The 15,155-nt window shown below is 39.3% G+C and overlaps 1 protein-coding gene, 1 non-coding gene and 1 pseudogene across 7 annotated transcripts in view; 1 reads left to right on the forward strand and 2 right to left on the reverse strand.

The window, feature by feature from the left end:
- LOC114116937 (V-type proton ATPase subunit G 3-like) overlaps nt 1–13,372 on the reverse strand; it is a 33,956-nt pseudogene extending 20,584 nt beyond the window's left edge.
- Nucleotides 1–15,155, forward strand: part of USP32 (ubiquitin specific peptidase 32) — a 198,682-nt gene that overhangs the window by 87,234 nt on the left and 96,293 nt on the right. For all 6 annotated transcript variants that reach the window (XM_060395174.1, XM_060395175.1, XM_060395176.1 and 3 more), the window contains one exon: nt 14,455–14,560. In XM_060395174.1, coding sequence (XP_060251157.1) covers nt 14,455–14,560 — 106 coding nt within the window. The remainder of the gene's footprint in view (nt 1–14,454; nt 14,561–15,155) is intronic.
- LOC114117040 (U6 spliceosomal RNA) lies at nt 8,038–8,144 on the reverse strand. The gene has a single exon (XR_003590835.1). It is a non-coding gene; the product is annotated as a U6 spliceosomal RNA (small nuclear RNA).

Genomic DNA, 15,155 nt, shown 5'->3' on the forward strand with positions numbered 1-15,155 from the left:
GTTTTTGATTTTCATTTACCCCCTTTAAGTTTGGGGGCATTGAAACAGATCTGTATATTCACCTGACCTAGTCCCAGCCTCATTTTCTGGTTCTAGAGATAGGGACGGAGGTAGAAGTCACTGGGGATTTTGGCATGTTATCATGATGCGTCCGTAGTTTTTGCTGTCACCACTAGAACCCCCATTGGAAATCTACTACTACTCAGAGATGGAATTCAACTATTTGAATTGCAAAATGGGAACCTGAACAAGTCCTTTTCCCCTACTGTTCCTTAACCATAGTTGATATGCATGCTGGTTAATCCCATGCTGTTCTCTAGATGGAATTAGATTAGTGAACAGTAGGAGAATATTTAATTCTCAGTGGCACCCCACTCCAGTATTCTTGCCTGGAGGATCCCATGGACGGAGAAGCCTGGTAGGCTGCAGTCCATGGGGTCGCTAAGAGTCGGGCACGACTGAGCAACTTCCCTTTCACTTTTTGCTTTCATGCATTGGAGAAGGAAATGGCAACCCACACCAGTATTCTTGCCTGGAGAATCCCAGGGACAGAGGAGCCTGGTGGGCTGCTGCCTATGGGGTCGCACAGAGTCGGACATGACTAAAGCGACTTAGCAGTTAACAGCAGCAGCATAAAATTGTATTAGCTTAAGCAAAAAGGTCATAGCTTTGTTGGCTAAAATTTCCAAGCTTGATCTTATTCTTGTATCCTCACGTATAATTCTGACTTTTAAAAAAATTCTGATTACATAACATTTAATCGTGCTGCATTTAGTCTTGTTTCCTGCCTAAGATGAAGTTAATTCTATTTTCTATTGCCTGTTTTATTAGTTATTCCTCCCAGCTTTGTCTTTTACAAAATTAATATACATGCCTTCTATGTCATAATCCAAATCACTGATTTGTTGTCGTTCAGTCGGTAAGTCATGTCTGACTCTTTGTGACCCCAAGGACTACAGCTCACCAGGCTCCCCTGTCCTTCACCATCTCCCAGAGTTTGCTCAAATTCATGTCCATTGAGTCAGTATTGCTATCTAACCACCTCATCCTCTGCTGCCCCCTTCTCCTTTTGCCTTCAGGCTTTTCCAGCATCAGGGTCTTTTCCAGTGAGTTGGCTCATCACATCAGGTGGCCACAATATTGGAGCTTCAGCTTCATCATCAATCCTTCTAGTGAATATTCAGGCTTGATTTCCTTTAAGATTAACTGGTTTGATCACCTTGTAGTTCAAGGGACTCTCAAGAGTCATCTCCAACAAAGTGTTTAATAGTTGGCAGATTGGCACTTCTTTAGACCTATTTTTTCCAAAAAATATGTAGAATTTTTAATCAACACTCTTTTGTATTTGAGTTTCAGTGAGATTTGCATTGACCCTATAGGGACTTCCCTGTAGCTCAAATGGTAAAGAATCTGCCTGTGAGGCAGGAGACCAGGGTTCAGTCCCTGGGTTGGGAAGTTCCTCTGGTGAAGGGAATGGCAATCCACTCCAGTATTCTTGCCTGGAGAATTCCATGGACAGAGAAGCCTGGCGGGCTACAGTCTGTGGGGTCACAAAGAGTCGGACATGACTGAGTGACTAACACAACCAACTCTAATTATTCAGTCCACAATTTATTATCTAAAATGTGTTGTTATTGATATGAGACCTTGTCAAAAACTTCCCTAATTAACATCAGCATGTTCATCTTAATTATTATTAGTTAATTTAATCACTATACCATTTTAATTTTCTGGAACATGATCTTTGTCATAACATGGACTGTAATTAACTTTTCGTAACTTCTAGGCTAGCTTTATAGCTAGGCATATGAAGAAATTGGTCTACTTCTTATGTGATCTCTTAAAGGGAAAGGTGTATTTTTAAAAATTTTACTTTTCAGCTTTTTTTCTTCTATTTTTCTTTTTCTTTTTGGCTGCACTCAGTCTTCATTGTATGTCCTCTGGAGGGGACGACAGATGATGAGATGGTTGGATGGCATCACCGACTCAATGGACATGAGTTTGAGCAAGCTCCGGGAGTTGGTGATGGACAGGGAAGCCTGGGATGCTGCAGTCCATGGGGTCACAAAGAATTGGACACAACTGAGTAACCGAACTGACTGATATATATATATATTTTTTTTTAATTTTCAGCATTTTTTCTTCTGCTTTTATTTTTGGCTGCACTGAGTCGTCGCTGTGCATGCGGTCTTCGTCTAGTTGCAGTGAGTGGGGGCTGCTCTTCCCTGGGGTATGAGGGCTTCACATACGGTGGCGTCTCTCGTTGAAGAGCACAGGCTCTAGGCACGCAGACTCAGTAGTTCTGGTGCATGGGCTTAGTTGCCTTGCAGCATGTGGGATCTTCCTGGACCAGGGCTTTAATACATGTCCTCTGCACTCTGCATAAACAGGCCAATTCTTAGCCACTGGACCACCAGGGAATTCCTCCACATTTATTTTTTAAAAAGTGAAGCAATTTTTTTTGGTCACACAGTGCTGCTTGCTGGATCTTAGTTCCCCACCACAGATCAAACCCGGGCCCCCTCCAGTGGAATCTTGGAATCCTAACCACTGGACCTTAAGGGAATTCTCATAAAAATTCACTTTTATAGAGATTTGAATTGAATCCTTTTTCAAAATAGGTGTAGAAAAAATATAAGAATTGATGTGTTCAGTTATTATTAGAAGATTGTTTCATTCACTTGAAAATAGTTGCTTCTTATATTATGGTAAAACAAAGAATATGTCAAGTTGACCTTTTGCCAGTGCTATACACTGTTTATTTTCCAAATTACATTCATCTCATCATTGCAGGATAATCTGAAGCCTAAGATTAATTCAAGTCTAAATTTGATTTTGCTAAGATTTCTGTATAAGATTCAAAATCATTTGAAGTAAAAACAAGTGGTATCTGTATAAATTTTATCTAAAAGGACCTACTTAAGGAGAAAACAAATGATTTGTCTATTATAATTATCTTTGAAAATGTGTTTTTCTAATATCATTTATATAAAGAGGAATAGTGAGTGCTGAATAGCAGTAAATAGTCACATAGAATCCCTGCCCCTTGTATAACTTACATTTTTCTCAGGAGAGACAGATAATAAGCAAAACATACAAAGTGAAAAATTGCCAGTCTTTTAAAACTCCCAAATGACTATACTTTGTGTAATTTCAGCTTTCCTTTAAGACAATATAAACAGATGGATACATGTCATTAGATCTTTTGATCCTAAGCATCCAGAGAATCACTTAAGTTTGCTGAAATAATGGATTGTAAGTAATACAAGGCTTCCCCGATGGCTCAGGAGGTAAAGAATCCACCTGCAGTGTAGGAGATGCAGGAGATGTGGGTTTGAGCCTTGATTTGGGAAGATCCCCTGAAGGTAATGGCAGCCGACTCCAGCATTCTTGCCTGGAAAATCCTATAGATAGAAGAGCCTGATGGGCTACAGTCCATAGGGTTCAAAGGAATCCGACACAACTGAGCATGCAAGAAGACAGAAATCTTAGACTACAGCTATGTCTGGTTTCAACACTGAAATGAGTTCACATTCAGAAGAAGGGAATGGACTTTAGGAACTTCAAAATTGTCTAGGATCTTATGTATTTTAGTACGTCCCATGAATCTACTCCTAATTTCTTATAGTTGTAGCATTTTAATGGAAAGTAGGTTGGCACAATGGGACTCTAGCTGCCAGCAGACCTAGATAGTGGGGTGAAATGTCTATTTTCTTAAGTGCACTCAGTAATTCAAAAAATATTTGTTGTCTGTAATGTATGAAGCACTAAAAGATTTATTGCAATCTTTAAGATCTAGCAGAAGCATAAAGAAATAAAGCAGACTGAAGCATTTCATTTTTTGAATGTGTTTTTTTAAAATATTTATTTATTTATAGCTGCTTTGTGTCTTCGTTGCTGTGCAGGCTTTTCTCTGGTTGCCTGAGAGCAGATGCTACTCTTTGTTGCGGTGCTTGGTTTTCTCTTTGCCATGGCTTCTCTTGTTGCAGAACACGGGCATGCAGGCCTCAGTAATTTTGACATATGGGCTCATTAGCAGTGGCTCCTGGACTCCAGAGCACAGTCTCAATTGTTGTGGCGCTGGGTTTAGTTGCCCTGTGGCATGTGAGATCTTCCTGGCATGCATTCATGGTTAGTCACTCATTCATGTCCATCCATGTTGTAGCAGATTGCAAAATTTCATTCTTTTTATGGTTGAGTAGCATTCCATTGTGTATATGTAGGTATATAGACACACCCCACATCTTTATCCATTCATCTGTTAATGAATGCTTAGGTTGCTTTCATATCTTGGCTATTGTAAATAATGCTATGAACATTAGGATACATGTATCTTTTTGAATTAGTGGCTTTGCTTGGCAATGTCAAATCTTTGGCACTTAACATGTCAGAAAGAGCTCTGTAAATCAGTACTGGAGTAATGGAGGGCATGCTCAGTTACTCATGTAATTAGGTACTTGGCCCAAAAGTTGTGACTGTCATTTCTCTGTATAACCTTTTAGCCAGAAGTTGTTATACAGCCCTATTCATCTGCAAGAAGCATGGGGGAAATGTTTCCCCAAGGAAAGGGGAACTACGTTTGTGAGAGCATCAGAAGTCTCTTTTACAAATATCTAAGTCCAATATTCTCATGCTTTATGTACTCAGAACATAAAAAAGAAAATTTTTGTTCATTTGGCTATGCCAGATTTTAGGCGCGGCACACAGGCTCTTCCATCTTCATTGCAGCATTTGTGTTCTTTTAGTTGCAGCCTGCGGGGTCTTTATTTGTGGCATGTGAACCTTTAGTTGTGGCATATGGGATCTAGTTCCCCAATCAGGGATCGAACTCGGGCCGCCTGCGTTGGGAGCACCGAGTCTTAGCCACTGGCTGCTGCTGCTGCTAAGTCACTTCAGTTGTGTCCAACTCTGTGCGACCCCACAGACGGCAGCCCACCAGGCTCCCCCGTCCCTGGGGTTCTCCAGGCAAGAACACTGGAGTGGGTTGCCATTTCCTTCTCCAATGCACGAAAGTGAAAAGTGAAAGCGAAGTCGCTCAGTCATCGACTTTTCGTGACCCCATGGACTACAGCCTACCAGGCTCCCCTGTCCATGGGATTTTCCAGGCAAGAGTACTGGAGTGGGGTGCCATTGCCTTCTCCGCTTAGCCACTGGGCCACCAGGGAAATCCCTAGATTCCCATTGGAAGTTATCATTTAGAATTATCTTCTTGTTATCCTACTTCTCTGTTACCTTAGTCAGTAATGTCCTCTAGAAAGGAACATTGAAACATTGTTAATATTGAAACATTTAATCTGTATCAAATGCAATGATTAACTTAGCTTGAGATGAAATGGAAAAGATTGTATATATGTGGGAGTATTAGTATACATTCTTCTGGGTTTTGCTTTCCTAGATCTGTCCACTGAAAAGTTTGAGAAACAGTCAATAATACCCAAGCAGCAAGCACGCTTAGTATCCTGATTGTGATCTCTAAATAGAACTTCCCACTTAAAAGAACCAGGCTGCTTGGGGAAGTGTCTGATTCTAGGTTTGGGTCAGGAAATTTATGAAGTGAGCTTAGAATATCTTGTACTAGAAAGGAAGGAAAGTGTCAGACAGTACTTAGAGTCATAAAAAATGGATTCAGGAGCCAATTTGAAGAACAGTCTGCCTCTACAAAGGGATAGGGAAATTGATCATGGCTAAACTAAGTATGAATGTAAAGAGATTGAAACATAGCAAATATATTTTTTAAATTACCCCTTTAAAGGGGATTAAGGGAGAATGGAGGACGTGTATATGTGTGGCTGAGTTCCTTTGCTGTTCATCTGAAATTGTCACAACATTGTTAATCAGCTATACCCCAACAAAATAAAAAGTGCAAGAGAAAAAAAAAATATACCCCTTTTGGATACAGGTTTCTAAGACCACTCCCAGATTCATGATTCAGAGGAAGGGCTCCCAGGACTGAGCATAGTCATACTCAACTATTCTGATTCATGATCACAAAAGGATACAAAGCAGAATTAGCAAAGAGAAAAGGAATATGGGGCAAAGTCTGGAGGAGACCAGGTGTAAGCTTCTTCCATTCCTCTTCAGAAGGGGATATACTTAGTTTCTGTAGCAGTAAGTTGTGACAACAGGTATGAAATGTTACCACCAGGGACGCTCTTTAGAGAGACACATGTTGCTTAGGGCTTTTATTGGAGCTGGTCACTTGGACAACTTCTACTTATCACAGGCCAAAATTCCAAACTTCCAAAAGAAAGCAGATGTTGAGCATAAACCACATTGTTTTCATAAACAGTTTAAGCAGTTAACCACATTTAACATTTAGGGAACAGTTTCGATTCAGGAAGTCTCCCCCAAATCCAAGTTCACAGATACCAGTCAAGGGCCAAACTTGAAAGCGGATTTAAGGAAAACAGTCTCAGGTAGTCTGCATTTTCTTTTTTCTGCACAGATACCTCTGAAAGATGCTGGGAAACCAACTCATATTTTAAAAACTGGTTAATGAAGGAAAAGAAGTACATCTCAGGGTAACCAAAAAGAGAGATAGGTATTATGTGCCTCCTGATGAAAATACAATAGCACCAACTGGGAGATGGTTCTTACCAAAAAATACAATTTTAACGTGATCAGTTTTCTGGGCCTACCTACCTATTTACAGGAAATACAGAGGACAGACAATATAGTCATCAGAATGTAGACCTTGGGAAACTCCCCAGGACAAATATCTTTGTTTCGTCAGCGAATAAATTGTGTTGAAAAAGAGGGAGAGAGAGAGAAACCTACAAATCCAGAGAATTAAGAGACTAGCAATCAATTATATATTTTAGATCTTAAGTTAAAAAAAAATGAGATAGTTGGAGAAATTTGAATACTAACTAGATATTTGATGATACTAAGGAATTTTTGTATTTGTCTCAGTCCATTTTTAGGCTGCTATAACGATACCATGTTCTGGGTATCTTATAAACGGGATTTTATTTCCCATAGTTCTGGAGGCTGAGAATTTCAGGATTAAGGTGCCTGCAGATTCCATATCTGGTGAGGGCCCACTTCCTGGTCATAGATGGCCATCTTTTTGCTGTATCCTCCTGTGGCTGAAGAGGCAAAGGAGCTTGCCTAGGTCTCTCATTTATGAGAGTACTGATCCCCCTGAGTACCGCAGCTACTGAGCCCACACGCTGCAACTACCGAAGCTCGTGCATACCAGAGCCCACGCTCTGCGACAGGAGAGGCCACCACAGTGAGAAGCCCGCGCGCTGCAACTGGAGAGCAGCCTCTGTTCGCTGAGACGAGAGAAAGCCTGCTCATCAACGAAGACCCAGGGCAGCCAAAAATAAATAAACTTTCAAAAAAAGACCCCCTTGCCCATTTATAGGGCTTCGCCCTCATCACCTCATCACCTCCTGAAAGTCCCATTACTGGGTTTCAACATAGGAATTTGGGAAGAGAGGGATTTTTTTAGTTTGATAATGATATTATGCGTTATATTTTAAAAAATCTTGTGGAGAGAGACAATATTTTCATACCAAATTAAGAATAAATTATAACAAGTTTTTAAATTTTATTTACTTATTTAAAAAAATTTTTTGTAATGGAAATAAAGTTGATTTACAATTTTGTGTTAGTTTTTGGTATATAGCACAGTGATTCTATATACACACACTATTTTATATTCTTTTACAGGACATTGAATATAGTGCCCTGTGCTTTACAGTAAGACTTTGTTGTTTATCCGTTCTGTGTATAATAGTTTGTATCTGCTAATTCAAAACTGCCAATCCATCCCTTCTCCCTTCCCACCAGTGACAACCGTGAGTCTGTTTCCTATTTCTGTGAGTCTGTTTGTTTCATAAATAAGTCCATTTATGTCGTATCTTTTATTTTTTTAAATCTGTTCTTTGGCCACACTGTGTAGCTTGTGGGATCTTAGTTCCTCAACCAAGGACTGAACCTGGGTCCTCAGCATTGAAAGCATGGAGTCCTAATCACTGGGCTGTCAGGGAATTTCATGTGTCATATTTTAAATTCCACGTATAAGTGATCCATAGTATGAAACCCGTCATGAATTTGCGTGTCATCCTTGCAAAGGGGCCATTCTAATGTCCTCTGTATCATTCCAGTTTTAGTATATGTGCTGCTGAAGTGAGCACTACAGGTTGTTTTTGTTTTTATTCAAGCACACAGTTAAGAGTTTGTTGTTGTTTAGACATTTCTAGAAAAATCAATTTTTCATTAACAAATTTAGATCAGCTAAATTTGATGTAAGAAGACTAGATTTGTTAGTTTAGAAACTTTTGATATGAACAAAAACCAGCTGACAATCAAGTATCGATTAAAAATTTAAATGGAAAAGTTTGACTCTCTTGAAAATTATATAAAATGAATGAAAATTTGAAGATATTAATTTGGTTCTTTTGACTGTGAATCAAAATCATTTAAAAAATGTAATAGTGTTTACTCAGGAAAAGTTGTATCCAAGGGCAAAGCCATGAGCTCATCAATGCTGAATTAATTCTTCCTGATAAACAGAATGGAGTCAGGCTACAGTCTGCCTTATGCCCAAAGAGTAGCCTTTCTCATACAGGGGCTGCTCTTCCACCTGGGTTCTAGAATGAGAAGACATGAGACACATAGCCTCGTAGGACTGGAACTAAGGCTCAGGTAGTTAAGTGATTTGCCCAAGATCATGTAGCTGGTAAATTAGTAAAGCCTGGCTTCAGCTCAGGACTCCCTGACCCCAAAAGCAATGCTATGATACAATATGCATCATTACTGCTTTCCCCTAGGAACAGTGGCTTATCCTTGTGCTTTATGTCTAAAAGATGCTGAAAGGAGAAGGATGAGGATCGTAGAACAGCAGCTGAAACGTGACACAGTCTTTCCTTTACACTGGACACCTACGAACATCTGCATTTTTAACCTTCTAACTGTATGGAGAGGGTTAAGTTCTTTGTATATTAAAGTATAAGTCTTTCTCTTTTAAAATGCAGACTAATTCCCCAGTCTTCTCAACTAATCATATTATTTACTGGATGATATCATTGTCTGAAAAGAGGCTAGTGAGATCATTACCATAAGCATCAATTTTACACATTAGTGTAACAGTATGCCAAAGTCTCAATCCAGATGTTATTGGCTACCAAATGTTTAAGAAAATATGTTATTTATTCTTCTTCATTTTTAATAGCTACAGAAAATTATTAGAGGAATTTTAAAATAAAGTTCTTATAACAGATTATAGTAATAAGTTAACACTTACGTGCCTTTTAAAAAGTAGCATCAAAATATCCTTGCTTATCCTGTACAGCCTCTCAATGGATCCTAAGAACAGTGTAATGAGCATGGCACTTAATATTTCATTACTGTTAAAGTATTGTCAGTTATAAGGTGACTGTTGATATAAAAATGACTTCTGCAGAGTGAAAGAAAGATATTACACATTTAATGTTAGGTGCATAATGACTTCTGGAACATTAATAAAAGGTGGAAAATACATTCATCTTAGAATTCAGGGGATGTGGTAATTTTCTTGGGCCTGCTTTCATCATCTGTTAAATGAACTTTTGAACTTTGTGGTTTTAGAAAGTTATTGCTGTTCTTATATTTTGGGCATGAGAGCCACTATATTCATTCCAGCATTCCAACCAGATGTATTCAAAACAAAATCTACAATTTACAGATACTTGGAAAATTGAAAAATCATATCTTACTCAGACTTTCTTGGTTAAGTTTACTTTTACAACTTTGTTCTCTTTGTATAAAAGCCAGGGAAGTGACCACATTATCAAGTTAAAGTGGAAAGAAAGGGATGCCAAAAACATAGTGTCTGTAGATTGGGTTTGTGAATACTTTGAAATTTCTTTTTCTTAATCTTCAGTATATTTGACCAAAATGGTATACATCCTGCTGGTGATGTTTTCCATTTTATATGCTAAAGAATGTGTATGATTGTACTGTGGAACAGTGAAGGGGTTAAGAGTTCAGTGTTAGGAACCTCAGTTTCAATCTTGATCCTGCTGCTTCATTGATGTATGACTTGGGAAAGGTTATTTCAGTCTCCTTGGGCTCTAGTTTTTCTCAGCCATAAAATAGGGACACCAGTAATACCTCCCCCATGGAATCATCTTGAGGTTTAATACTGGTGAAGCAAAGCACTTGGATTAATACCAGACTTTCCTGGTGGCTCAGGTGGTAAAGAATCTGCCTACAGTGGGAGAGACTGGATTCGATCCCTGGGTCAGGAAGATCCCTTGGAGAAAGGACTGGCAACCCACTCCAGTATTATTGCCTGGAGAATCCCATGGACAGGGGAGCCTCGCGGACTACAGTTCATGGGGTCGCAGAGAGTCAGACATGACTGAGCAACTAACACAATAATAGTTATATGCCATATAATAACCATTTAAATGTATTAGCTATTGTTTTTATGATGATTTATTAATGGAGTTGATGTTGGGTTAAACACTATGTGCTGTGTTTAATCTCTCACTGGCAACGTGAAGACTGAGCTACAACATGGTATAACATTTTAGAATACAGTATTAAACTTCCAGTTGCTCTGTCCCATGTTCTATTGTCATGTGTTTTACATATGCAGTAAACACATTAGAATTTGACTGTTGTTCCTTCCCTAGTAGCTCAGCTGATAAAGAATCCGCCTGCGATGTAGGAGACCCGGACTCGATTCCTGGGTTGGGAAGATCCGCTGGAGAAGGGATAGGCTACCCACTTGAGTGTTCTTGTGCTTCCCTGGTGGCCCAGATGGTAAAGAAACCACCTGCAATGAGGGAGACCTGGGTTCGATCCCTGGGTTGGAAAGATGCCCTGGAGAAGGGAACAGCTACCCACTCCAGTATTCTGGCCTGGAAAATTCCATAGACTTTATAGTCTGTGGGGTGGCAAAGAGTCAGACACAACTGAGCAACTTTCACTTTCTTTATTCCATTAGCCAGCCAATTATCTTTTAGACCAGTGAAAAATAAGGAAATTTCATATTTACTTTCATTTATTCTATTTCCTACTCTTTTTTCTTTGTGTTGATACAGTTATTTTGTTTGATATCTTATTTCCTTCAGCCTGAAGTACTTTCTTTTACCCTTTTATGTAGTATACATTTGGTTCTCTGTTTTTATTTTCCTGAAAAAGTCTACTTTTTCCTTTTGAAAGGTATTTTCGTTGGGAATAGAATTCTCAGTTTTGTTTTGTTTTTTTCTTTTCTTTGCTTTTCTTTAATTGCTTTAGAATTGTCATGCCACTGTTGTCTGGTTTATGTAGTTTTTGATGAGAAATGTTTTTCTCAATGTAATGCATTGTTTTTCCTCTGGCTGCCTTAAAGGTTTTCTTTTTACCTTTTGCTTTGAATAGTTTGGGTACGATTTGTCTAGCTGATTTGGGGGAGTTAAAAGTGTGATTGTCCTACCTGTTCTCTGAACAGCTTATATCTGTGGTTTTGTGTCTTTATTAGTTTTGGAAAATTTTCAACCTTTATCTTTTCAGCTATTCTGTTCCATTCTCTTTTACTTCTCGGATTTCAGTTGCATGCATGTTAAATCATTTGGTATTTTCTCACAGCCTTTGGATTTTCTGCTTTGTCCCCTCCCATCCCCACATATTTTCCCCTCTGTTTCGTTTGGATAGTCTCTAACTTGAGCCTGTTGAGTTTGCTGTTGAGGCATTCCGGAGCTTTATAAAACTCTATTTCTGTGTTTTTCCTTTGTCAGTCTGTGAGGTTTTGGGTTTTCTCTGCTTCCTTGTGTGACATGTAATTTGTGGTGGGAAGATAGATGCTTTATATAGGACAGTAGAGACTGAGCTAAACAGTATTTATGCCTGGCTGAGTCTTCCACACAAGCAGTTGCGTCAGTCTATACTTCAGCTGAGCTGGTTTTTTAGTGTGTTGTTACAACTACCCGCAGTGCACACCACAGGCTTCAAATTCCACACTAAGGTTTCCTCTTTTAGATTAGAGGCCCATTTGCCAGGGGAGATTTGTAATGTCTGCTCTACCTTTAACGTTTGATCTTGTTTTCTCTTTGGTACTGTACCTCAGAGATCTCTCCGCACTCTTCCCTCTCCTCAGCGGGAGACTGCTGTTACTGATTGCTCGGTGTTTGCTAACGTAGAGGTGGAGGTGGGTGAGGGGTACCAGGGTGGGGGATTCTCTGTTGTCCGATTGCTGTCTCAGTTTTAGGTGGTCCTTATGTCTCTGCAACTTGGAGGACGAGACTTTCTCACTGATTCTGCCTCTTGCCGAATGGTAGGGGACCTTTAAAGGTCTGTGGCTATGATGTTTTCCTGACCCTTCCTTAGGGATAGAGGATACCTTCCTCTTGGGCTTCCGTGGTGACTCAGACAGTAAAGAACTTGCCTGCAATGCTGGAGACCCAGGTTCGATCCCCACCCCTAGAGAAGGAAATGAAAACCCACTCCGATATTCTTGCCTGGGAAATCTCACTGACAGAGGAGCCTGGTGGGCTGCAGTTCATGAGGGTCACAAAAGAGTTGGACATGAACGAGGGACTGTCGCTTTTGCCCCTGGTTATGCAGGGGCCAACTTGAAATAGTTACCTACAAAGTATGCGTGTTACATTCCTTTTATGTTTCGTGTGTTCTGACTTGGAAACCTCTCCCTGTGGCAGTTTCTGCCGAGTCTGCTAGCAGTGGCCCTGGAGACACACAGTTTCTAGCATCAGCTGCCATAGTGCTGTTAAATATATTTATAAATATCATTTAATGAATATGTATTTTCATGTGTTGACTCTTTAAGTTTTATTCCTTGAATTATCTTTAATCATGTATTTTAATGACAAATTCTTCTTGGCAGATACTAGGTCAGGTTTTTTTCTTTTTTAAACCACACAGCACTTCTAACACCAAATGTGTGGAGTTTTTTCCCCACATCAATCAGTTCTCTAACTCTCTGGACACCAGCTGGGTGTCCTATAAATCAATTCATTTCTGATACTAACTACCCAGAGTTAGTGCAGACGTCCAGGTCTGCCCCCCACTTCAGAAGATGCCAGTTTCAGGTCCCCAACTTCTTCTACTTCTCACCAATCAGCTGTAAGTCAGGGGTTCCCATGTATCCCTCCTGGGATTCAGTAACGTGCTAGAAAGGGCCCGCAGAAGTCAGGAAGGCATTTCATTCACTGTTACCAGTTCACCATAAAGGATACAGCTCACAAACAGCCAGATGGGAAGAGATGCACGCGATGGTGGATACTGGGGGCAGGGACAGTGCGGAAGGAGATTGTGCACCGTCCTTCCATGTCCTGGTGTTCCACCCTTCCTGCACCGTGATGTGTTCACCAACATACCCAGAGTTTACGGCTTCTTCTGGAAGTTCCAGTACACAGGCGGCTGTGGTGGTTAGCTCCATTTTCAGCCCTTTCCTCCTTCCCTGACTCTGGAAAGTGGGGGTGAAAGTTCTAACCCTCTAATCACATCATTAGTTCCTCTGACTACCAGCTCCCATTCTAAAGCTTTGTAAGGACCCACCAAGGGTCACCTTATTAGCATAAATTCAGGTGTGGTTTAAAGAGGCTTATTATCAATAACAAAAGATGCTCCTTTCATCTGTGGTGGTGGTGGTTGTGGTTTAGTACTAAGTCGAGTCCAGCTCTCGTGACCCAATGCCAGGTTCCTCTGTCCATGGGATTCTCTAGGCGAGAATACTGGAGTGGGTTGCCATTTCCTTCTCCACCTTTCATCTGTATCACTCTGGGAATTCCAAAGATTTTAGAAGCTCTTGCATTGTTTTTTTTGGAACCTGGCAGAAGACCAAGACACGTTTGTTATTTGACAGTATCACACTAGGCTCTCAACACGGAACTGTTGAGTGAATGAATTTGTTACTGCTGTTACTGTCACTTTCTTATGAATAGCTTTTCTTCTTTATATCTGACTATTATAATATTCAATTTTAAGAGTATAAAAATGTCTTTTTTTTACTTAAAAGTTGAATATATTTAATGTACAGCATTGTATAAATTTAAGGTGTGCAGCATGTTAATTAGGTGCATTTATATATTGTAGTATAATCGCCATTGTATTTCTGAACATCCACTTACAGAATGTTGATTTTTCAAATCAAAATGATGTGTAGACATTTAACAGAAGTTGAAGGAGATTCTCTGATCAAAATTCTTATCACATTATGGGACTATTGAAGGAAAAAAACTTATCTCTTTGGACTTTGATGAGGACTCTCAAGAGAAAGAAAATTCAGTGTGTCAGCCAGTGATACATATACTTTAGGATGGACACAGTATATTCTTGATTGAGTGTGATAACAAGGTATAAAGGAGGAAGAAGAGGGAGAAATTTAACATAATTGCGCTGGAGTTTACCAGGACCTTGTTTAGAGATGGAGATAAGATTTATTAAAGGTGATGATACCAGCCTCAAATTCCTCAACAACTGAAATGTCTAAGGTTGGTTTTACCATTTATTTTCTCCTAGGTGATTTACTGTTCTTTTGGTGGAACATCCAAAGGACTGCACTTCAATAACTTAATAGTTGGACTTGTCCTTCTTACAAGAGGCAGAGATGAAGAGAAAGCAAAATGTAAGTACTTTCATTATCTCAAAATGTTAAAATACTACATTTATGTACAGAATAATATACCTCAAAATTTTGATGACTATCATAGGATTTGAATTGATGTTTCTTCAAAGAAGATATACAAATAGCCAGTAAGCACTTGAAAAAATGTTAAACATAAGTAGTTATTTGGGAAATGTAAATTAAAATTACAATGAGATACCACTCAAGTGTAAGATAGGTAATGCAGCCACTTTGGAAAACTAACTGGCAATTTCTCAAACTGTTAAACATTGAGTTTTCAATTTCATTCCTAGATATATACCCAAGGAAATTGAAACCATATATTCATTTAAAAAAAAGTTCATAACAGCACGTTCATAATGGTTACAAAATGAAACAATCCTAATGCCCATCAACTGATGCAATTATCATAAACAAAGTATAATATAACCAGCAGTAGAATATTGCTTGACAGTAAGAAGGAATAAAGTACTCTGAAAGAGCAGAAAAAACTTCGTTTCTAGGTTCTTTGGCTGATTTAATAATTAAGTTGATGTGAGACAGATTAACAGGAGAAAACCAAACACTTTTGACGCGTACGTATTTCTGTAGGCGT

This window comes from Ovis aries, chromosome 11 (assembly GCF_016772045.2).
Source record: "Ovis aries strain OAR_USU_Benz2616 breed Rambouillet chromosome 11, ARS-UI_Ramb_v3.0, whole genome shotgun sequence".
In the NCBI taxonomy this organism is placed as follows: Eukaryota; Metazoa; Chordata; class Mammalia; order Artiodactyla; family Bovidae; genus Ovis; species Ovis aries.